This window comes from Haliotis rubra, unplaced genomic scaffold (genome assembly GCF_003918875.1).
Source record: "Haliotis rubra isolate DU_JTF1 unplaced genomic scaffold, ASM391887v1 Scf718, whole genome shotgun sequence".
In the NCBI taxonomy this organism is placed as follows: Eukaryota; Metazoa; Mollusca; class Gastropoda; order Lepetellida; family Haliotidae; genus Haliotis; species Haliotis rubra.
In genome coordinates, this window is record NW_025767433.1 from 236125 (window position 1) to 262507 (window position 26383).

Genomic DNA, 26383 nt, shown 5'->3' on the forward strand with positions numbered 1-26383 from the left:
TAAATAAACCTTTAAAAAACATTTTGTTCCACTTGAGTGATGTGAAGCAATTAACTCTTCAATGAGTCATGCTGATGTTATTAAAGAAAGAAGAAAAAAAGAAAAATTGTTTATTACAATGTGTCGAACTCCGGTACAAAGTTTGGCCTCATTAAACCTATGCGACACACAAGAAAACAAGGATAAAAACCATGATAATATTAAAATTGAACACATCCCGTCAACACACATACTGTAACAGCCATCATGCAGTGGCAACAACCCCCATGCACACAGAGGTACGTACCCATACATTATGCCACACTGCATAAAACCCCTCGTATGAACATACATTCCTTCACATTCAACGTCATCCACACGCATCCGACTGCCACCACACCAACCTCCCTCCCTTCAACACACATAGGTTCACCCTAAACCTCAAATATGACCAGTTTCTTACATTATTTCACATTCAAGAGCACACACCGATTCGCTGAACTGCCACCACACTAACCTCCCTCCCTTCAACACACATAGGTTCACCTTGCGTTTAATGGCTGGTTCTGTCCTGCGTGCATCGATACGCTTGATGGCAACTTCAGTGTTTGCAAGAAGTGTTTACCGCCTCTGATAGCGTAGATTTGAATATGGCTCTTTTTCCCCAAATAGGTCCTCTTTTTTCCTTAAGTATCCCATATAGGAGTAGATTCTGCTTGCTGGTGTACATTTGGCTGTGGAGAAATGGGATTCACACATTGTACCCATATGTGGGGAAACGAACCCGAGTCTTTGGCGTGGCGAGCCAACGCTTTAACCACTAGGCTACCCCACCGCCCCGCAAAATGCCAAGACCGACGGCCAGTTGTGACGGCAAAACATCGACGTCGACGTCTCCAGTTGAGCAGACAACCATGCAATGGGAGCACGTGAGTGCAGAAATGTTATCTTAACCTGATGGAAGGACACGAGTCTTGAGGCGCACAGGTGAACGTTACCATCAGGCCGAGTGCTCTGAAAGGGGAACCTTTTGGAGATGGGGTCGGTATGATCTGAGCTGGGATAACAGTTACAGCAAGGACGATAATGATTGTGAATGAGGGCAACTTGAATGCTGCGAGGTACCAAGAGGAGATTTTGCAAATGGCCGCTTTACCATTTTTTGCAAAAGAACATCCGTTGAGTGACATTTCAATATGATGGCGCGAGTCCACACATTCATGAAGTTGTACAGCAGTATCTTCATGAGAACAATGTTAATGTGTTATCCTGACCTCTGATCGTTCATCGACACTTAGTGACCCCAGTGAGGCGTAGGTGCTAGGCCTGCATGAATGCACAAGGTGGACACACTCGCTACTGACCCCATGGACAAGCTTGGAACAGGCTCTGTTTTGGTGCATGTGCCAGGTGCGCTGTTCTTTTGGACGGGTGTTCATTATCATACCTTGAAACTTTTGCCTTTTCCATATAATATCATGTCATTCGCTAAAGGAATCGTTTAACATTGATTTCATTTGTTGTTTGTGTTTCACAGTAACTGTTGCCTTTGAGTATATTCCAGCGTGTCGTGTTGGTAACTGAAATAATCAGTAAGATCCAAAGTAACGGAAAAGAGTTGGTTTTTCGGTTATTTTAATATAAACTTGAAATAAGGAGAGAAAATAAACGCAATTATGCGAAGAGAATGGAATTAACGACAAAAACCTGTAAATTTCGAAAAAAGACAACAACTCCGAAATAATGTGAAAACTGAAGCGACGAGGAGAAAAAAATCATGATTAATGATTAATAACGTTCATCCCTATGTATACTAATGACACTAAGATAAGCTTAATTGCTACGTTCATATCATGAGAGAAAAGATTCTAAACGACAGCAAAGGAAACAGGACGGTAATCATAGCGATACATAATGATCTGTTTGATTAAAATTGACATGTTGGTTTCTGTGCAATGTTAGGAAGACCTATTGACTATCTGTGTATACACCCGTGAAGATCCTGGTTAAAATATTGATCTTCAGTTACCCATGCTTGTCGTAAGAGGCGACTAACGGGATCGGGTGGTCAGGCGCGCTGACTTGGTTGACACATGTCATCGTTTCCCAATTGCGCATATCGATGCTCATGTTGCTGATCACTGGATTGGTCAAGACTTGATTATTTACAGGCTGCCGCCACATAGCTGGAATATAGCTGAGTGCGGCGTAAAACTAAACTCACTCACTCACTACCTGTGTATAGTTTTCGAAATCATATTGACTCACTGATGATCCTAAATTTACTTTGACAAATATATTTCAGATTTTCTGTTTCGATAAGCATTCATGGTGGAACATTTTGAACTAGACTTATTCTGCATATGTTTCCAAAATGTAGGAGGTTTCCTTTGGCCATTTAATAAAAATACACAGAGAATAATGTCAAAAAGTTTTATTTATACAAATTCCACAAAATTGTACAAATTGCATAATATTCAGCAGTATGAAGGAGTTCAGATAGTTTCATATACAGTTGTAGAAAAAATAAACATACGTGGCTCATGACTAGCGGGTTTACCTCCTCATAGGTAGCTTGAGACAGGTAATGGATGGCATTGTTTTAGCACCAGTAGAACAGTTCATCAATGTTTCTAATTGAAGGAAAAACGAAAGAAAACAATAAATATCCATACACTCTAAAGACCACACTGACATAAACTATTGATGACATGTCACTTGAAACGATTGTTCATCAAGTGCCATATATTATTTTTATTTTTTTTATAAGCAGATGTGTCTCCAGAGTTATAGATCTGTTTCATCTGGTGTAATCTTCCATGTTACTTTTCTCTCCAACTAACACTTTAATTAATTCCTGTTGGATCCAAAACAGTTTGTGAGTTTCCACATAGATATTTATTCTTTATAAGCAGAAGTGTTTCGAACTATATACATCGATTTCATCACGTATAATCTTACTAATTACTTTTCCCACTAACCCCGTGTTGGATATAAGCTATAATAAAAATAAGTAAGTGAAAATAAGCTATTTTTATCGGAAGAAGTGTTTCCAAAATTACAGATCAGTTTTATCAGGTATAATCTTTGTTACTACTTTTCCCTCTAACTAATACTTACATGTTGGATCAAACGCTACAATATGTGAGCTTCCACATAGATATTTTTTCTTATAAGCCGAACTGTTTTCAAAGTTATAAATCTGTTTCACCAGGTATAATCTTCCATGTTACGTTTCCCTCTAACTAACACTGACATTGACCCGTTTTGGATCCAGTATAGTATTTAGAGTCTTATGGACGGAATCATGCTATAAACGGAGTACAATCCAAACACCCACTCACTCAGATTGTAATGATATGATGGCAATGGGAAACGTTAGGCATGAAGACAGTTAACAATCCACCGGGCATACAAGGGGTGACTGATAAATTCTGAGCCTCACACAGAAAAGATTTGACCATTATAAATAATGTGCGTAAGATGTAACTTTTCACTACCATGTTGGGTGATTTCATCATAGGTTTGTCAGATTCCTTCTCATGGCCGTCCAAATGTTTTCTATCTGACCTGTCCTCATTTTCGAAACATATGGAAGTCTGACGGTGATGGATGGACCAAGAAAAAAGGATACGAGCTGGAGTAATTCAAATCCACACCCAGTGACTGTAGCCATTGTGGTGACTGGGTGTGGCATCAACACATTGTCCTGATAGATCGAACCACATTGTCCTAGTTTCCTACATCTCCTAGTCTTGATTTCCTCCTTTAAGTGCCTAAACAGAGCAGCACAATATACACCGTGTATTTTCTGGCCTTTTGAAGGATACCTTGATCATTAATAACACGAGGAGATAATCTATCAGTGTTACTGAACATTTTTTGCCTTCTTTAGCGGCGGTGCAAAATGCTTCCATTGTTTTATTTTTTGGTTTGGACTCAGGATTGAAATAATGAAAGCAGGTTTCTCGTCTATACCGGTAGTCACACACTGCTGAAAGAACCTTAATGGATCAGCTTCGGACAGGTATTAGACATTTTGGAACCTGTGACCTGATTCTTTCACCACTGCCAAGATTACTATGTAACGGAATGTAGTCTCATTTAAATAACACTCTGAGACATTTTCTGGTCGCTCTCTACCATTTTGTGCCGTTCTAGTTCCAGACAGTCCTTTAAGTCTACTACCTTCTTCTCTTCCGTAAATCAGTGAGGGACTTCCCCGTCAGGTATTCACATCTCCATGGATTTGCACGTGTGTCTTATATCTTTTGTTTTTGATTCGTGGTTAAGCCTGTTTCTACAAGTACTTTATCATTGCACATTCCTCAAGTGTATTCATTTTCCAAATGACCCCTGCTTATTTTACTGACGTTTCATTGCAACGCATGTTGTCCATTTGAAACCTCTGTGACATCATGCATTATAAACAACAACCGATTTCGTTATAATGTACACCTTCAATGCGAGACTCAGATATTATCAATCAGCACTCGTAACATTCCTTGTAAAAATATTTAATTTGGGAATAAAAATCCACATCACGTGCATACCATATTTATATTATATTTCATACAAAAGAGTAATACTGGCACTGTACACTATTACAATAAACACTCATAATATCAATCACTGGATTGTATGGTTTGAAAGGCTAATGGTAACCAGTTGGAATAAACAAACGGCATATGACACATCAACAATGACAATACCTGAAAAATTAATAATCTTAAAGTATCAATAGGACCATGAACAAGTCGTATACATATATAACATATGTTATCTTAAAATATCTACCCATCAAAAGTTTAGACTCACTAGCGTAAATGTAGCCACTTACTTCAGTCAACTGTTCTGAACTAAATTGTGCAACATATTCCATATTGTTTATCGGTGCTGTTTACACATGAATTGATATATTGGAAAACAAATTCATAACGTTGAAAAGATTATTGTCATGAGTTAAACAAAGATGAAACTCATTAAAAATGGCGAATTCTTAACAAAACTTTACACCAAAACGCAGCAGTTCACATGCACAATATCTGCACATGCTTTTCCGCAATTTGATGCATGATCCTCGTGCAGTTCATCTGCATAAGGTTTGCAGTTCGTCCCCGAAGTTAGTGGAGAAATTCATCTTCGATGTAACCATATATATATACATAACATATAGTGAGTGCTTTAAGTTAGTCTAAAATTTTGATGGGTAGTATATTAAGAGTTTAGAAATGAAGAAATATATCTTTAGACAATTTCACTGACTGGGTCCAGGTATAACAAAGCGGTCTTATCAGCATGAGTAATTCCCATTCAATAACACAAACTAACGACTTGATCACTTAAAATGTGATTTCATTTGTGGTGAGACTGTTTCAAACAGCTTCAAACACTACTTTAATGATACCTTCAAGAAATCTAAAAAACTTCTCAAGTTTAACATTTCTATTCGGAATTTTTAGTATTTGAAATTTCATTCTGTATCTTAGATGCAAGGGTGTCGACGGGAATGTGTAATGTGAAAGTGGGTCAGGACAGTCACAAAAAATACGTTCACAAACATAAATGACTATTCACGAGTGAGATGACGAAATTGCAAATATTAATTATTTCGTATGTATACATACCTTCATCACATAAAATACCAATAAACCACAATAGAATCAACCCGTCATGGATAAGAGATCCGCATTTTATCTTTACTTAATAATGTAAATCCTATTGTAGGAACACAATTTGCTGTTTTCGGATGTCACTGAGTGTTCACTCCCAGGACATTAACCTGTAACCTAACGCGCAAGGATACAATCTATGACGTCATATTCTTCCATGACAACTGTATAACCCAAGTAGGCAAGATGTTGACAACAAGAATGTTTTTTCGCAATAGTTGATCAAACGCAATGACGAATAGATGTGACAGCATTGTCGCCATGCATAATATCAGGCTTCTGTTCAAACTCGAAACAAAGTACTTATCTAGACAATCATTTAACCAATTTTTATCATCTAATAAAGTTTGAGGAAAACTAATACACTGCCACGTTATGTTTTGACGTGGAATGAGTATTCATGCATTCATTTCCATCAAGTCAGTATCTTTTTTTTTCTCACTATTAAAGCAGTAAAGATTCCCACAGTGATCACGAAGACGACCAAGATGCCAACAACGGATCCAATTACTGCTGCTGTAGTGTTCTTGGTTCCCTTGTTCTCGGTATCTGTAACAGTAATGGGTTGGAATGTGACATATGGAACCGTTGATATTATATGGCTTGTGGGGAGGGGGTGATTTTTATGGAGAAGCATGTACAATGTACCTCCCAAGAACAAAATGGGTGATTCCATCTTAAATTCATCATCACCGTCGGATCTAATTCTTTGTTTTTTGTTTAATGCCGCTCTCAGCAATATTCCAGCTGTATGGCGGCGGTCTGGAAACAATCTAGTCTGGACCAGACAATCAAGTGATCCACCGCATGAGCATCAATCTGCACAGCTGGGAACCGATGACATGTGCCAACCAAGTCAGCGAGCCTGACCACCCGATCCTGTTAGTCGCCTCTTACGACAAGCATGGGTTACTGAAGATCAATTCTAGCCCGGATCTTCACAGGTTATCATTCATTAACCCAAAGCATAATGATCACGTTTTAGCAACACAACATACTCATAAAAGGATATAATAAAAAAAATACTTGCTTTTTGGTATATGTGCTAAACCTCCACAGGTAACATTTCGTTGTTGATTGCCGCAGGTGAAAATCAGCGTCGTTTCTCCATAGGTCGTATCTGCTAGAATCAGTGTGTTGTTTTTATCTGTAGGTTGATCTAGAGCCTCAGATGTCATCAGATGTTGCCTTGTGTTTCCGACTTGTAATGTGAAGTTGAAAACAGTGGAACAGTACAGGCCCTTGAGGTCCACTGTTACTGACCGGTTGAGCTGTACTGACGTTGTATCTGTATCTGTGTCTATCTCACTGTCACTGGTTATATTACAGGATGGGATCTCTGGAAAGAATGTATCAGTTATCATACACTTCTTCAGTGTGTCGCTATTTGCATCTTGGCGTGGGACCCAAACACCAAATGTAGGGAAGGGTGAGGCTATTAATCGTTCACTCACTCGCTCACACTCACTCACTCACTCATTCATTTGGAACACGCGCAACACACGACTTTTACTGGCTTATGTAACGCGTATTGATGCAGTTTGTCCAAACATATCTACTTGTATGCATGCATTAATTACACAAATATTGTTGAAACTGCCTGCATTTATCAGTGTATGCATTACAGTAGTCTGTCATACAGACCCTGAAAAAAATATACCCAATGCAGCCCATGCAAGTCTAGAATGTGTGGCAAGTCTAGATTACCGCAGTTTCAGAAAATAAAGAAGGTCTCTGGACTCCTTTTCATTGTATCTATAATTTTAATTCTAAAACTTTTATTTTCTGTACAATATGTTCATTTCAGAGACTAGCAGTAGTCCAGCATTACAGGTAAAATACCAAGTTGACTTTCAAACACTTATTGATAGGTGAAGATATTCAAAATCTGTGATTTTACTAATTATCATGTGTAAATAATAAACTCTCAAATTTAAACCTGTAGAATGAACGTGATAAATATGAAATACATATACATTGGAGACGAGATGTCTATAAACACACTCACGAACTGCATTCACAGTGCAGTATGACGAGAGACTCCGGAGGTCATCCTTACACTTCCAGGAACCTGCCATGCCTGGTTGGACGTTGTGTATGACCAGCTCGGTGTCGTTGGCGTCAAGTACTGTCCCCGTGTAGCCCGCAATGCTTGTGCATAACCCCCGTGTCAGGTTACAGTGCGGGGCGTCCAGATCCCCCGGGCCTGAGTAGATGATGTTGGTGTCGGTGTTGGACGCCGAGCAGAACAGTCGAGCAGAAGAACCAAGGTCAGATAACTCTGGGCACCGGAAGTCAGGTTGACCTGAAACATATGAAGGTACAGTAGTGATTGAGATTCATTCCACAGAAGCCGCCCATTATATGTTAACTAAACAAGCAGTTGTCACTAAGGCGACATAATCCTCCGCCACAAATGATTAAATCAAACTTGACAAGTAATGAAAGTGAAGGTCGTACTTTAAGATGCAATTAAATGTCAACAAAAACATTACCAGTCAACCTCTCTTGAAATCTTGTTCTGTAGCTGTTCAAACACACAAATATTTTCAAGACTCGCTTTGACCTTGACATGAATGAGATTGTGTATGAAATATGCAAAAATAGTAATAAAGAAATTGCTTATCTAAAAACATCAAGAGAAGTCTTGAACGTCTATGAAGAAAATCCAGTGAATCGTTCTTGAGATATCTTGCTGACTATCTTAACATACTGAAATCTTCAAAGTGTCGCTGTGACCTTGAAAATTATGTGGAGGTCACCAAAATTGATTAGGGTCTGCGCCTTCCCTGAATGAAGCTTGGTGTCGAATATGAACAAAATCCAGTGAATGGTACTTGAGATATCTCACTGACAAGCTTAAAATGCGGGTTAACATGCTGAAATCTTCAAAGTGTCGCCATGACCTTGAAAATTAAATGAAGGTCACCAAGACATACTGGGCTCTGCGCATTCCCTAGATGAAGCTTGGTGTCAAATATGTAGAAAATCCAGGAACGGTTCTTGAGATATCTCGCTGACAAGGATAAAACATTAAAGTCCCCTTGTGACCTCGAAATGGCCCTTTCGCATACTGTGATGGACCTATGTTCCAAGTATGAAAATAATCTAATCAACGGTTCTTAAGATATTCCAATTCGTACGTGCGTACGTACGGACGGACGGAGCCTAATACTACCTTTCACCCTGATGCCATTATTTCAATGTTGAAAAGTTATTTTTTCATCTTTTGTTTTCTTTGAAAGAGTGCATACAAAAATATCCCAGTATATTTTACTTGTGCCAGCTTTTTACTCTGATGTAACTCATGTGTTGTTCCATCGTCACTCCGAAGACCCGGGTTCGATTCCCCACATGGGCACAATATGTGAAGCCCATTTCTGGTGTCAACCGCCGTAATATTGCTGGAATATTGCTACAAGTGGCGTAAAACTAAACTCACTCATTCACTTACTGCATGCCATGGCAAATCAAACCGAATGCCAGAGACTCAGATTTAGGTTAGGTGAGGTGAAATTGGGTTTAACGTCGTGCTTGAGAATATTTCGCTCATATGACGACGTGCATGCGTGTGTATATGTATGTGCGGCTGCTTGTACTAGCCCAGACTTAAGCTGGTTTTATAGTGCTAGCCCACTGAGATACCATGCCGCATTGAAGCATGAATACCCTACTCAGACACATTATACTGACTCCGAGCCGACCAGTCCTTGTTGTATCCATTAATGCCGAGCGCCAGGCAGGGACCAACGAGTACCATATTTTAACGTCTTTTGGTATGGCGCGGTCGGGGATCGAACCCGCGACCTTCCGCTCTCCGGGCGGACGCTCTAACCCCTACACCCCGGAGGCTGTCTCAGATTTAGGGATTTGGCACCCTCTTGGTCATGAATCCTGGGTACTGAATGTGAAGTTCTGTGAAGTTCCAAGGCTATTGTGAAATGTTCTTTGCTGATTTAAACAAAATATCAGAATCGTATGTAATTTATCAAAATATACATATAAATGGATAAACAGAAAATGAACCAAATAAGTGATGAAAATTAACTGTTATTAATTGATTAATTATTAATTGAATGGGACGGGACAACTCTGTCATGAATCGAACGGGGCATGCGCCTGTCACATGAATCAATGAATGAATGAACGAACGAACGAACGAACGAACGAACGAATGAATTGCAGGAACGTTATTCGCAGCTATTATTCAGGACAGTTCTGAAGGTGGTAAAGTCAAACTGTAAAAAAATTAAAGAGATGGGATCTTTTGTTATATTGACACTGAAGTGTATAATTTAAAAACATGTATTGATACCAGTGCTAATATTTTCGTATCCTTAAAAAGCTTAGAAAATGATGTAATTTCTAATGCTGTGTAACGTCCTGTATCTGCTGCGATGTTCGTGTTAAAGGAATTATATAACACTCTGACGAGAAAAACTTAAACATCCAATAAAAGTGTCGGGTCTCGGGCTCTATATCTCCTGTAATTCCCGTCAACATGTTTTAAATTCGCAAGCGATTGATAAAACATTCGTTAAGGAAGAAAAACAAAATTGTAATGTCAGTTCAAGACACACCGTGGCTTACGCTGAACAGCAACAGAGAACGTACATCCACGTACATCACGCAAGAGTAATACACATCGTATAAAAACACAAACTATAAATAATTCCCGTGTGTTTTTCAAAACATTTTCCGCAGAGAAAACATTTTGTAAAAGTGTAAATGTAGGGAGACGTTCTTTTTCGAAGGGGCTATATTTATCACATGAGACCTTGGCCTTGCCAGTGGTAATGCGTGCGATATAAAGATTGAACACGTAGTGTCCCGCTCTACATATTAAAATGAAACAAATATGAAATTTATCTTGCCGATATTCTCCCAGGGGTAATGCATGCTGTATAAAGATCCAACATGGATTTTCTCAAACCTTGAATGTGGTGTCTCTCTCCATTGCTGCCTGGCGCTCGGCATTAATGGGCACAACAAGGACTGGTCGGCTCGGAGTCAGTATAATGTGTCTGAGTGGGGTATTCATGCTTCACTGCGGCATGGTATCTCAGTGGGCTAGCACTATAAAACCAGCTTAAGTCTGGGCTAGAACAAGCAGCCGCACATACACATACACACACATGCACGTCGTCATATGAGCGAAATATTCTCAATCACGACGTTAAACCCAATTTCACCTCACCTCACCTCATCTCTCCATTGGCGCATCCGGTGTGTGTGTTCAGGGTGTTCAGGGTGTTCGAAGCCCCCTTTTGAAATTAACTATTAACCACTCTGAAGTTAATGTTTTGCATTGGCGGAACCAAGGTGGGGTTCAGTAGTGGCGATGCATGCTACCAAAGATGGACTTCCAATGAGTAGGTACAGTTTATGTTTGGCAAATTCTTTAATATACTGTTACAACAAAGGTTATAACGAATGAGAATTCATAAATGTAACTATATTTTAAAATTCTTAGCTAATTGAGGTGGGTATATCTTTGATTACAATCACATCATTAATCCCAGTTATGTGTATTTTCTCCTAAATAAAATAAGCATCTGAGGTCACCCTTGTTCATTAATGGTGTGAGTGTGTAAGTGAGTTTAGTTTTACGCCACACTCAGCAATATTCCAGCTTTATGGCCGCGGTCTTTAAATAATCAAATCTGGATCAGACAATCCAGTCGTCATCAGCCTGAGCATGGATCTGCGCTATTGGGAACCGATGACATGTGTCAACCAGGTCAGCGAGCGTGACCAGCTGATACTGTTAGTCGCTTCTTACGACAAACAAGGGTTACTGAAGACCAATTCTAACCCGGATCTTTACGGGATTCATTAATGGTGTAGATTATAAGGCTGTAAAGGTGTATTACTTACAGACCACTGATAGATGGTTTCGGTTTAGGTGAGCTAACACGTAGACCTGGAGAATGCCGCTCAGTACCGTGAACGTCTTTCCTCCATACAGCGGCATCTGTTGGCATAAACCTACAGGTCAATAACAAACAAGATCTGTACTCATTATTAAAATAACAATAAACTATTTTGTTGAAAACAGGTTTGCTATACAGATTAAACATTGAATTTTACCGTAAACTGAACATCTGATCGGGCGGACTGTTTACGAGTTATTTTTGTTAGTTACAGTTTCCTGGACATTTGAAAATTACAATTCCCTGACGGATGTGACACAATTCAACGAGATCAAGAGATGATACCGGTCATCCTCAGATGCCCTTGTGAGTCTTAGCATATCATTCTAGAGCAGGACCCTTTCTCTGGAACAATTTACCAGCCGTCCTTCGTTCCGAAATAGAACTGTCACATTTTAAAAGTGGACTCAAGACGCACCTATTCACCTCTGCACATAGATAAAGTGGACTCAGATAACGCTTTTGAACAATTAAGTTGATAAAAGGCTCTACATAAATGTTTGTATGTATGTGTATATCATACCGCAATAAAACTAAACCATTAGTCATAGAGTAAAGTCAGTGAGTTTAGTTATACGCCGCACTCACCAATGTTCCAGCTATATGGCGGCGGTCTGTGTATAATCGAGCCTGGACCAGACAATCCAGTGATCCACAGGATGCACATCGATCTACGCAACTGGGATACGATGACATGTGTCAACTAATTCAGCGAGTCTGACCACCCAATCCCGTTAGCCGCCTCTTACCACAAGCATGGGTTACTGAAGACCAGTTCTTATTTGGACCTTCACGGGTTGTCATAGAATAGTTGATATCTTCTATTAGCCAACAGAACATTGAGCATTTTGTCTATTTCGAAATGCCTTGAGTTATCCCAGGTTCAACACAACTGCGAAATGGTGACTAAATAATGGAATTACAGTGGCCAAGTTTTCACTTCGAGACATCAAAGTTCGACACAACCAAGATGGAATGTACTTTCATTGCCATAGATAGTCACAGATGTGTTACACTTGAACCGAAGTGAATAAGAATATTTGAAGGATGATTAAATGTGGAAATAGTGATAATGATGTCATAATTTTAGAAAAAAGTTACTCCACCTTTTGTACAGATTACAATTGATGGTTAAATTTGTGGTCAAATATGTTTGCCTTCACCGTCAACCGTGACCAGATTGCGTGACCGGAACCCGCATCGTAGCCTGCAAAAGGAAGGTTTTGGGTTCAGTGTATAGGAAACTGTTTTACTCTGAAAAAGTATCACCTCTACAACATATCTAATGATTTCAAACACATTTGTCACGTCATTATTATACCACAAGAGAATGTCTTAAATAGGAGAATGTTCCTGTAACACTTCATTTCTTAGAGACCGCCTCCGTGGTGTAGTGGTTAGAGCGTCCGCCCGGAGAGCGGAAGGTCGCGGGTTCGATCCCCGACCGCGTCATACCAAAAGACGTTAAAATATGGTACTTGTACAAGGACTGGTCGGCTCGGAGTCAGTATAATGTGTCTGAGTGGGGTATTCATGCTTCACTGCGGCATGGTATCTCAGTGGGCTAGCGCTATAAAACCAGCTTCAGTGTGGGCTTGTACAAGCAGCCGCACATACACATACACACGCATGCACGTCGTCGTATGAGCGAAATATTCTCCAGCACGACGTTAAACCCAATTTCACCTCACCTCATTTCTTAAGTGTGTATGCCTTGGCACCATCACTTCTTTCAGGTGGCATATGGGCACAATGTGTGATTTCTGGTGCCCCCCGCCGTGATATTGCTGGAATATTGCTAAAAGCGGCGTAAAACCAAACTCACTCACTCTTTTAGGTGAGGTCAGGTGACATGGGGCTTAACGTTGCGTTAAGGATTAATTGGGAATGTTATGTGTGTGCGTGCGTTTGTGCCTGTACAAATCCGGACAAATGCCAGTGTCGTCCTGGCCTGACAAACTATGCTGCAATTCAACATGTACCAATCTCCGCTATGGAGTCCTGGCTTCAAGCTAACTTGCTGTATCCCCTAAATGCCGAGCACCTGTGTACATGTCTGCATCAGTATATATATGTGTCTTCATCAGTGTAGATATGTGTCTTCATCAGTATAGATATGTGTCTGCAGTAGTATAGATATGTGTCTGCATCAGTATAGATGTGTCTCCAGTAGTAAAGATATGTGTCTGCGGCAGTATAGATGTGTATGCAGTAGTATAGATGTGTCTGCAGCAGTATAGTTGTGTCTGCAGTAGTATAGACATGTGTCTGCAGCAGTATAGTTGTGTCTGCAGTAGTATAGATATGTGTCTGCAGTAGTATAGATATGTGTCTTCAGCTGTATAGATGTGTCTACAGTAGTATAGTTGTGTCTGCAGTAGTATAGATATGTGTCTTCAACTGTATAGATGTGTCTGCAGCAGGATAGATGTGTCTGCAGCTGTATAGATGTGTCTGCAGTAGTATAGATATGTGTCTTCAGCTGTATAGATGTGTCTGCAGTAGTACAGATATGTGTTTGGAGCAGTATAGTTGTGTCTGCAGCGTTTTATATATGTGTCTGCGGCAGTATAGATGTGTCTACAGCAGTATAGATGTGTCTGCAGCAGTATAGTTGAGTCTGCAGTAGTATATGTGTCTCTGTATAGATTTGTGTCTGCAGCAGTATAGTTGTGTCTGCAGTAGTAAATATATGTGTCTGCAGCAGTATAGATATGTCTGCAGCAGGATACATTTGTCTGCAGCAGTATAGTTGTGTCTACAGCAGTATAGAAGTGTCTGCAGCAGTGTATATATATGTGTCTGCAGCAGTATATATATGTGTGCCTGCACCAGTATATATGTGTCTGCAGCAGTATAGATGTGTCTGCAGCAGTATAGTTGTGTCTGCCGTAGTAAAGATATGTGTCTGGTGCAGTATAGTTGTGTCTCCAGCAGTTTATATATGTCTCCAGCAGTATGGATGTGTCTGCAGCAGTATAGATATGTGTCTGCAGCAGTATAGATGAGTCTGCAGTAGTATAGATATGTGTCTGCAGTAGTACAGATATATGTCTGCAGCTGTATAGATGTGTCTGCAGCAGTATATATGTGTCTGCAGCAGGATAGATATGTGTCTGCAGCAGTATAGATGTATCTGCAGCAGTATAGATATGTGTCTGCAGTAGTATAGGTATGTGTCTGCAGCAGTATAGATATGTGTGTGAAGCAGTATAGTTGATTCTGCAGTAGTATATGTGTCTCAGTATAGATATGTGTCTGCAGTAGTATAGATGTGTCTGCAGCAGTATAGAAGTGTCTGCAGCAGTATATATATATATGTGTCTGCAGCAGTATATATATGTGTGCCTGCAGCAGTATATATGTGTCTGCAGCAGTATAGATGTGTCTGCAGTAGTATAGATATGTGTCTGGTGCAGTATAGTTGTGTCTGCAGCAGTTAATATATGTGTCTGCAGCAGTATAGATGTGTCAGCAGCAGTATAGATGTGGCTGCAGCAGTATAGATGTTTCTACTGCAGTATAGTTGTGTCTGCAGTAGTATAGATATGTGTCTGGTGCAGTATATGTGTGTCTGCAGCAGTATATTTGTGTCTGCTGGAGTATATGTGTCTATGTATAGATGTGTGTCTTCATCAGTGTAGATATGTCTCTGCTTCAATAGTCGTATGTGTCTCAGTAAAGATATATGTCTGTTCATGAGTAAAATGTCAGTACAATTGTACAGATGTGTGTACTTTGAGAATCCATATGTGCGTATCAATGTACATATGTGAGTGTCAGTCCACATGTCAGTATCACTGTACATATGTGAGTACCTGTCTACATGTGACCATCACTGTACATATGTGAGTATCAGTCTACATGAGACCATCGCTGTACATATGTGAGTATCAGTCTACATGTGACCATCACTGTACATATGTGAGTAGCAGTCCACATGTGACCATCACTGTACATATGTATCAGTCGACATGTGACCATCACTGTACATATGTGAGTATCTGTCTACATGTGAACAAAACTGAACATATGTGAGTATCAGTCCACATGTGACCATCGCTGTACATATGTGAGTATCTGTCTAGATGTGACCATCACTGTACATATGTGAGTATCAAGTCTACATGTGACCATCACTGTACATATGTGAGTATCTGTCTTGATGTGACCATCACTGTACATATGTGAGTATCAAGTCTATATGGGAGCATCACTGTACATATGTGAGTATCTGTCTTGATGTGACCATCACTGTACATATGTGAGTATCAAGTCTCTATAGGGGGCATAACTGTACATATGTGAGTATCTGTCTACATGTGACCATCACTGTACATATGTGAGTATCTGTCTTGATGTGATCATCACTGTACATATGTGAGTATCAAGTCTATATGGGAGCATCACTGTACATATGTGAGTATCTGTCTTGATGTGACCATCACTGTACATATGTGAGTATCAAGTCTACATGTGACCATCACTGTACATATGTGAGTATCTGTCTTGATGTGACCATCACTGTACATATGTGAGTATCAAGTCTATATTGGAGCATCACTGTACATATGTGAGTATCTGTCTTGATGTGACCATCACTGTACATATGTGGGTATCAAGTCTACATGTGACCATCGCTGTACATATGTGAGTATCTGTCTACATGTGACAATCACTGTACATATGTGAGTATCTGCCTTGATGTGATCATCACTGTACATATGTGAGTATCAAGTCTATATGGGAGCATAACTGTACATATGTGAGTATCTGTCTTGATGTGACAATCACTGTACATATGTGAGCATCAAGTCTATATGGGAGCATCACTGTACATATGTGAGTATCTGTCTTGGTTTCGACCATCACTGTACATATGTGAGTATCAAGTCTATATTGGAGCATCACTGTACATATGTGAGTATCTGTTTTGATGTGACCATCACTGTACATATGTGAGTATCAGTCTACATGTGACCATCACTGTACATAATGTAAGTATCTGTCTACGTGTGACCATCACTGTACATATTCGAGTATCTGTCTTGATGTGATCATCACTGTACATATGTGAGTATCTGTCTGCATGTGACCATCACTGTACATATGTGAGTATCTGTCTTGATGTGATCATCACTGTACATATGTGAGTATCTGTCTGCATGTGACCATCGCTGTACATATGTGAGTATCTGTCTTGATGTGACCATCACTGTACATATGCGAGTATCAAGTCTATATGGGAGCATAACTGTACATATGTGAGTATCTGTCTACATGTGACCATCACTGTACATATGTGAGTATCAAGTCTATATGGGAGCATAACTGTACATATGTGAGTATCTGTCTACATGTGACCATCACTGTACATATGTCAGTATCTGTCTTGATGTGATCATCACTGTACATATGTGAGCATCAAGTCTATATGGGAGCATCAATGTACATATGTGAGTATCTGTCTTGATGTGACCGTCACTGTACATATGTGAGTATCAAGTCTACATGTGACCATCACTGTACATATGTGAGTATCTGTCTTGATGTGACCATCACTGTACATATGTGAGTATCAAGTCTTTATGGGAGCATCAGTGTACATATGTGAGTATCTGTCTTGATGTGACCATCACTGTACATATGTGAGTATCAAGTCTATATTGGAGCATCACTGTACATATGTGAGTATCTGTTTTGATGTGACCATCACTGTACATATGTGAGTATCAAGTCTACATGTGACCATCACTGTACATATGTAAGTATCTGTCTACATGTGACCATCACTGTACATATGTGAGTATCTGTCTACATGTGACCATCACTGTACATATGTGAGTATCTGTCTTGATGTGACCATCACTGTACATATGTGAGTATCAAGTCTATATGGGAGCATAACTGTACACATGTGAGTATCTGTCTTGATGTGAGCATCACTGTACATATGTGAGTATCTGTCTACATATGAGCATCACTGTACATATGTGAGTACCTGTCTACATGTGACCATCACTGTACATATGTGAGCATCAGTCTACATGAGACCATCACTGTACATATGTGAGTATCAGTCTACATGTGACCATCACTGTACATATGTGAGTAGCAGTCGACATGTGACCATCACTGTACATATGTGAATATCTGTCTACATGTGAACAAAACTGAACATATGTGAGTATCAGTCCACATGTGACCATCGCTGTACCTATGTGAGTATCTGTCTAGATGTGAACAAAACTGTACATATGTGAGTATTTGTCTACATGTGACCATCACTGTACATATGTGAGTATCTGTCTACATTTTACCATGGCTGTATATATGTGAGTGTCAGTCTACATGTGAGCATCACTGTACATATGTGAGTATCTGTCTACATGTGAGCATCAATGTACATATGTGAGTATCTGTCTTGATGTGATCATCACTGTACATATGTGTGCATCAAGTCTATATGGGAGCATCACTGTACATATGTGAGTATCTGTCTTGATGTGACCATCACTGTACATATGTGAGTATCAAGTCTACATGTGACCATCACTGTACATATGTGAGTATCTGTCTTGATGTGACCATCACTGTACATATGTGAGTATCAAGTCTATATGGGAGCATCACTGTACATATGTGAGTATCTGTCTTGATGTGACCATCACTGTACATATGTGAGTATCAAGTCTATATGGGAGCATCACTGTACATATGTGAGTATCTGTCTTGATGTGACCATCACTGTACATATGTGAGTATCAAGTCTACATGTGACCATCACTGTACATATGTGAGTATCTGTCTACATGTGACCATCACTGTACATATGTGAGTATCTGTCTACATGTGACAGTCACTGTACATATGTGAGTATCTGCCTTGATGTGATCATCACTGTACATATGTGAGTATCAAGTCTATATGGGAGCATAACTGTACATATGTGAGTATCTGTCTTGATGTGACCATCACTGTACATATGTGAGCATCAAGTCTATATGGGAGCATCACTGTACATATGTGAGTATCTGTCTTGGTTTCGACCATCACTGTACATATGTGAGTATCAAGTCTATATTGGAGGATCACTGTACATATGTGAGTATCTGTTTTGATGTGACCATCACTGTACATATGTGAGTATCAGTCTACATGTGACCATCACTGTACATAATGTAAGTATCTGTCTACGTGTGACCATCACTGTACATATGTGAGTATCTGTCTTGATGTGATCATCACTGTACATATGTGAGTATCTGTCTGCATGTGACCATCACTGTACATATGTGAGTATCTGTCTTGATGTGATCATCACTGTACATATGTGAGTATCTGTCTGCATGTGACCATCGCTGTACATATGTGAGTATCTGTCTTGATGTGACCATCACTGTACATATGTGAGTATCAAGTCTATATGGGAGCATAACTGTACATATGTGAGTATCTGTCTACATGTGACCATCACTGTACATATGTGAGTATCAAGTCTATATGGGAGCATAACTGTACATATGTGAGTATCTGTCTACATGTGACCATCACTGTACATATGTCAGTATCTGTCTTGATGTGATCATCACTGTACATATGTGAGTATCAAGTCTATATGGGAGCATCAATGTACATATGTGAGTATCTGTCTTGATGTGACCGTCACTGTACATATGTGAGCATCAAGTCTACATGTGACCATCACTGTACATATGTGAGTATCTGTCTTGATGTGACCATCACTGTACATATGTGAGTATCAAGTCTTTATGGGAGCATCACTGTACATATGTGAGTATCTGTCTTGATGTGACCATCACTGTACATATGTGAGTATCAAGTCTATATTGGAGCATCACTGTACATATGTGAGTATCTGTTTTGATGTGACCATCACTGTACATATGTGAGTATCAAGTCTACATGTGACCATCACTGTACATAAGTAAGTATCTGTCTACATGTGACCATCACTGTACATATGTGAGTATCTGTCTTGATGTGATCATCACTGTACATATGTGAGTATCTGTCTACATGTGACCATCACTGTACATATGTGAGTATCTGTCTTGATGTGACCATCACTGTACATATGTGAGTATCAAGTCTATATGGGAGCATAACTGTACACATGTGAGTATCTGTCTTGATGTGAGCATCACTGTACATATGTGAGTATCTGTCTACATATGAGCATCACTGTACATATGTGAGTACCTGTCTACATGTGACCATCACTGTACATATGTGAGTATCAGTCTACATGAGACCATCACTGTACATATGTGAGTATCAGTCTACATGTGACCATCACTGTACATATGTGAGTAGCAGTCGACATGTGACCATCACTGTACATATGTGAATATCTGTCTACATGTGAACAAATCTGAACATATGTGAGTATCAGTCCACATGTGACCATCGCTGTACCTATGTGAGTATCTGTCTAGATGTGAACAAAACTGTACATATGTGAGTATTTGTCTACATGTGACCATCACTGTACATATGTGAGTATCGGTCTATGTGTGATCGTCAGTTCCATATGTGAGTATCTGTCTACATTTTACCATGGCTGTATATATGTGAGTGTCAGTCTACATGTGAGCATCACTGTACATATGTGAGTATCTGTCTACATGTGAGCATCAATGTACATATGTGAGTATCTGTCTTGATGTGATCATCACTGTACATATGTGTGTATCAAGTCTATCTGGGAGCATCACTGTACATATGTGAGTATCTGTCTTGATGTGACCATCACTGTACATATGTGAGTATCAAGTCTACATGTGACCATCACTGTACATATGTGAGTATCAAGTCTACATGTGACCATCACTGTACATATGTGAGTATCTGTCTTGATGTGACCATCACTGTACATATGTGAGTATCAAGTCTATATGGGAGCATCACTGTACATATGTGAGTATCTGTCTTGATGTGACCATCACTGTACATATGTGAGTATCAAGTTTATATGGGAGCATCACTGTACATATGTGAGTATCTGTCTTGATGTGACCATCACTGTACATATGTGAGTATCAAGTCTACATGTGACCATCACTGTACATATGTGAGTATCTGTCTACATGTGACCATCACTGTACATATGTGAGTATCAAGTCTATATGAGAGCATCACTGTACATATGTGAGTATCTGTCTACATGTGACCATCACTGTAGATATGTGAGTATCTGTCTTGAGATGATCATCACTGTACATATGTGAGTATCAAGTCTACATGGGAGCATCACTGTACATATGTGAGTATCTGTCTTGATGTGACCATCACTGTACATATGTGAGTATCAAGTCTACATGTGACCATCACTGTACATATGTGAGTATCTGTCTACATGTGACCATCGCTGTACATATGTGAGTATCTGTCTACATGTGACCATCACTGTACATATGTGAGTATCTGTCTACATGTGACCATCTCTGTACACATGTGAGTATCTGCCTACATGTGACCATCACTGTACATATGTGAGTATCTGTCTGCATGTGACCATCACTCTACATATGTGAGTATCAAGTCTACATGTGACCATCACTGTACATATGTGAGTATCTGTCTACATGTGACCATCACTGTACACATGTCAGTATCAGTCTACATTTGACCATCACTGTACATATGTGAGCATCGGTCCATGTGTGAGCATCACTGTACATATGTGAGTATCAGTCTACATGTGAGTATCACTGTACATATGTGAGTATCTGTCTACATGTGACCATCACTGTACATATGTGAGTATCAGTCTACATGTGACCATCGCTGTACATATGTGAGTATCTGTCTTGATGTGACCATCACTGTACATATGTGAGTATCAGTCTACATGAGACCATCGCTGTACATATGTGAGTATCAGTCTACATGTGACCATCACTGTACATATGTGAGTAGTAGTCCACATGTGACCATCACTGTACATATGTATCAGTCTACATGTGAGCATCACTATACATATGTGAATATCTGTCTACATGTGACCATCACTGTACATATGTGAGAAGAAGTCTACATGTGACCATCGCTGTACATATGTGAGTATCAATCTACATGTTACCATCACTGTGTATATGTCAGTATCAGTCTACATGTAAATATCACTGTACATATGTGAGTATCAGTTTACATGTGGGCATCACTGTACATATGTGAGTGTAAGTCCACATGTGAGCATGACAGTACATATGTGAGTATCAATCTATATTTGAGCATCACAGTACATATGTGAGTATCAGTCTATATGTGAGCATCACTGTACATATGTGAGTATCAGTCTACATGTGAGCATCAGTGTACATATGTGAATACCAGTCTACATGTAACCATCACTGTATATATGTGAGTATCAGTCTACATGTAAATATCACTGTACATATGTGAGTATCAGTCTACATGTGAGCATCACAGTACATATGTGAGTATCAGTCTATATGTGAGCATCACTGTAAATATGTGAGTATCAGTCTACATGTGAGCATCACTGTACATATGTGAGTATCAGTCCATGTGTGACCATCACTGTACATATGTGAGTATCAGTCTACATGTGAGCATCACTGTACATATGTGAGTATCAGTCCACATGTAACCATCACTGTACATATGTGAGTATCAGTCTACATGTGACCATCACTATACATGTGTATCAGTCTACATGTGACCATCACTGTACATATGTGAGTATCTGTCTGCATGTGACCATCACTATACATATGTATCAGTCTACAGGTGACGATCACTATACATATGTGAGTATCTTTCTACATATGAGCATCACTGTACATATGTGAGTATCTGTCTACATGTGACCATCACTGTACATATGTGAGTAGCAGCCCACATGTGAGCATCACTGTACATATGTGACTAAGTATCAGTCCACGTGGGTATGTATCATTGTACGTGTTTCTGTTTGAAAGTCCACATAGAACATCTTTGTACATATGTCAGTCCTAATTTATGCATCATTGTACATATGTCATCCTAATGTACGCATCATTGTATATATGTCAGTCCTAATGTTTGCATCATTGTACATATGTCAGTCCTAATGTATGCATCATTGTACATATGTCAGTCCTACTGTATGCATCATTGCACATATGTCAGTCCTAATGTATGCATAATTGTACATATATAAGTCCTAATGTATGCATCATTGTACATATGTCAGTCCTAATGTATGCATCATTGTACATATGTCAGTCCTAATGTATGCATCATTGTACATATGTCAGTCCTATGTATGCATTGTTGTACATGTTTCTGTTTATGAGTACAGGTGCGTGTGTCATTGGACATATTTGAGTATCAGTCCACATATGTATGTATCACTGTACAATATTCTCCATATGAGTACAATTGGTGGTATCATTGTACATATATACAGTTGCTAACTGCTGGACCAAGTCAGCAACACGCCAAATAATGACAGCGAGATACCCACGGCCTGGTGGTATTCTCAGAGATTTCACAGGGGAAAATATCGTTTTTACACTCGGTTTTGCTCTCAATTTGATAACAAACAGCGATGTACAACGAAAGTACTTATCTGTATTATAATCTCTGCAAGTGTTTACGTGTTATCTGGGTGCACACTTTTACCGATGCTGTTGGCCCACATGGTATCTGCATCACACCGCATGCACATTACTCGCGATCAAGGGAGCCATTTTTAGCTGCATGCTTTCATGTACAAATGACATACTATCCGCTGGATACATTCGTTGAAACCCCTGACCTTATCACGGCACTTAACATATTTCATAAACATAATGTCGGCCTATAGAGGCAGTACCTACCTAGCGGAATCCTCCTTGTAACAAATCCGTTGTTGGCAGGCTGCACTAGAGAGTGGCGATATACATGGTGAGTCGACGGAAGTGCATATACTGGTCTGAGGGGGAAGTTAGGGGTTGGGGGTAGGGGGAGGGTGATGCAGAGGAGGCGTCGATCGGTGCATCTTGATCCAGTGTGAAGGGAGAGGGGTTAGTGGAGGTGCGCTTTATTCTGGTTTCTGGCGGATTTGGTATCCAATAATTTCATAGATACGTACTTGCGTGAGGATCATAGATCATAATTAAACGTGTACTGAAAGTATGTGGGGAAAATGTATTTGTTTTATCCCTATGCCTTTCAAAACCAAACAACATATAGTTCCGTTTGTGTATGGAACTGTTGTGAATAGGAATATATTGGTAAATAGCTAGATCTATATATGCAAAGGCAGGTAGGTAGGTGGGTGGGGAGGGAGGGAGAGACGGAGAGATATAGGTAGAGATGGATGGATGGATCGATGGATGCACGGACGATGGAAGTAAAAGCGTGCTATACAGTCCTCGGGTGGATAAACAGGATAATATTCAAATTGAGAATAAATAAATAAATAAATAAATAAATAAATAAATAAATAAATAAATAAATAAATAACAGCTTAAGGCAGCTGCAGATGAAGGAACGATGTGACCTTGATATGTTCAGATCATTGGCAGTGGAACTGATATGGTATCATATTGGGACAGTGTGTTCTTCATTCCCCAGCAATGCCCGTGTAACGGGAGAACCATTCTGCTTGTGTCTATTAACCATATCTCCGTTTTATGTAGGTCTTTGTTCGCGTCAGCTTAGCATCATTCCAGAGCGAGGGTTACCCGCATCCACAGAAGCAGACAATATGTCATCCACCTACACATTATCTGTTTACTGATGGAGGATGTGTTGCCGGACGGATGGATGGTCGGATGGATGGTCAGACTGATAGATGGATGGATGATCGGATGGATGGTCGATGGATGGATGGATGGATGGTCGGATGGATGGTCGATGGATGGATGAATGGTGGTCGGGGGATAGATGGTCGATGGATGGATGGATGGTCAGATGGATGGATGTCAGATGGATGGATGGTTGGATGGTCGAATGGATGGATGGATGGATGGATGGATGGATGGATGGATGGATGGATGGAAGGATGGATGGATGGATGGTCAGATGGATGGATGGTCAGATGGATGGTCAGATGGATGGTCAGATGGATGGATGGATCATGGATGGATGGATGGATGGATGGATGGATGGATGGATGGGATGGATGGATGGATGGATGGATGGAGGATGGATGGATGGATGGATGGATGGATGGATGGTCAGATGGATGGATGGTCAGATGGATGGATGGATGGATGATGGATGGTCGGATGGATTGATGGTAGGCGGGTGGATGGATGGTCGGATGGATGGTCAGATGAATGGTCAGAAGGACGGATGGATGGTCAGATGGATGGATGGATGGTTGGATGAATAGTAGGATGGATTGATGGATGGTCGGATGGATGGATGATGGATGGATGGATGTGGTCGGGTGGATGGATGGATGGTCGTCTGGTCGGATGGATGGTCAGATGATGGATGGTTAGTCGGATGGATGGATGGTCGGGTGGATGGTGGGATGGATGGTCAGATGAAGGGTCGGATGGATGGTCAGATGGATGGATGGTCGGATGGATTGATGTGGTCGGGTGGATGGATGGATGGTCGATGGATGGATGGATGGATGGATGGTCAGATGGATGGATGGATGGATGGATGGATGGATGGATGGATGGATGGATGGATGGATGGATGGATGGTCGGATGGATGGATGGATGGTCGGATGGATGGATGGACGGACGGGCGGACAGACAGACGGGCGGGGGGACGGTCGGACACTTTGAACGGGTTTTGTCCATAGAGAGTTGCAATAATTAGACATATTTTTTCTCGAATATTCAAGCTATGATCTTTCACGCTATAAACAATCGTCGTGAAAGCTACTCTGAGTATTAAGGAAATGTAAGACAAATTTAGCTGATTGGAAAAAATGCTTTGAATCAAAAGGAGGCGAAATGTCATTCATACTCCTTAGCTTAATTTGGTCCAGTACGAATAACATACAGCACAGCATAATATAATCTAGAATGATTTATATCTTTGACAATGTTATTGACATATTATTGATTAAATATTGTTATACCACAAGCACAACTATATATCAAAAGCGAAATAAATTGTTAACGGACAGGGTGTTTTCGGGGGAGGATGGGGGAAAATGAAAACACGATAGCAAGCAAGTACTGTATGCTTTTACTAACCTTGTACTCGATGAACAAAATCCCGTTCTCGCTGTGTGTCATTATTACAGTTTGAACGACATGCGTATGGCGATAACATGTGGAGAATGGAATGTGCGTAAGGAGTATAGCTATTCCCGCATACCGCTACCTCCCCGCCAACTATATATAGACACTCGACTTCTGGGGATTCATTGTGAATGCTGTTGAATCCCATTGTAAAGTTTGCTTGTTTTGATTATTCTTACTATGTGCAGGTACTTCTTACATAGTGGGGGCGGTGGGGTAGCCTAGTGGTTAAAGCGTTGGCTCGTCACGCCGAAGGCCCGGGTTCGATTCCCCACATGGGCACAATGTGTTAAGCCCATTTCTGGTGTCCCCCGCCGTGATATTGCTGGAATATTGCTAAAAGCGGCGTAAAACTAAACTCAGTCAATCAGTCTTACATAGTGACGTGGTTATCGAACTTATTCAAGAATCATTGTTAGCGTTAATTTGTATTGATTAACACTGTCGATCTCATAATCTGACATAATTTCGGAGCAGAAACAGGAGTAAGAGTCATTGTATGTTTCTATTGTAATTCTGTTGCGTTGAGATCCGGGTTAGAATTGGTCTTCAGCAGCTCATTCTTGTCGTAAG

General features: G+C 40.1%; 1 protein-coding gene across 2 annotated transcripts; it reads right to left on the minus strand.

Annotated features, from left to right (window-relative positions):
• Nucleotides 1-5101: 5101 nt before the first annotated feature.
• Nucleotides 5102-25843, minus strand: LOC124259326. Of its 2 annotated transcripts, none has more exons than XM_046693449.1 (6): nucleotides 25763-25843; nucleotides 12691-12791; nucleotides 11529-11625; nucleotides 7660-7956; nucleotides 6682-6990; nucleotides 5102-6200 (listed from the first exon to the last, which is right to left on the minus strand). In XM_046693449.1, the coding sequence occupies exons 3-6, from the start codon at nucleotides 11623-11625 to the stop codon at nucleotides 6067-6069; spliced, it is 837 nt and encodes a 278-aa protein (XP_046549405.1). In that variant the 5' UTR covers nucleotides 12691-12791; nucleotides 25763-25843; the 3' UTR covers nucleotides 5102-6066. The 2 variants fall into 2 exon arrangements, with proteins under 2 accessions (XP_046549405.1, XP_046549404.1); XM_046693448.1 differs by lacking the exon at nucleotides 25763-25843 and adding an exon at nucleotides 23434-23546.
• Between the last annotated feature and the right edge of the window lie 540 nt (nucleotides 25844-26383).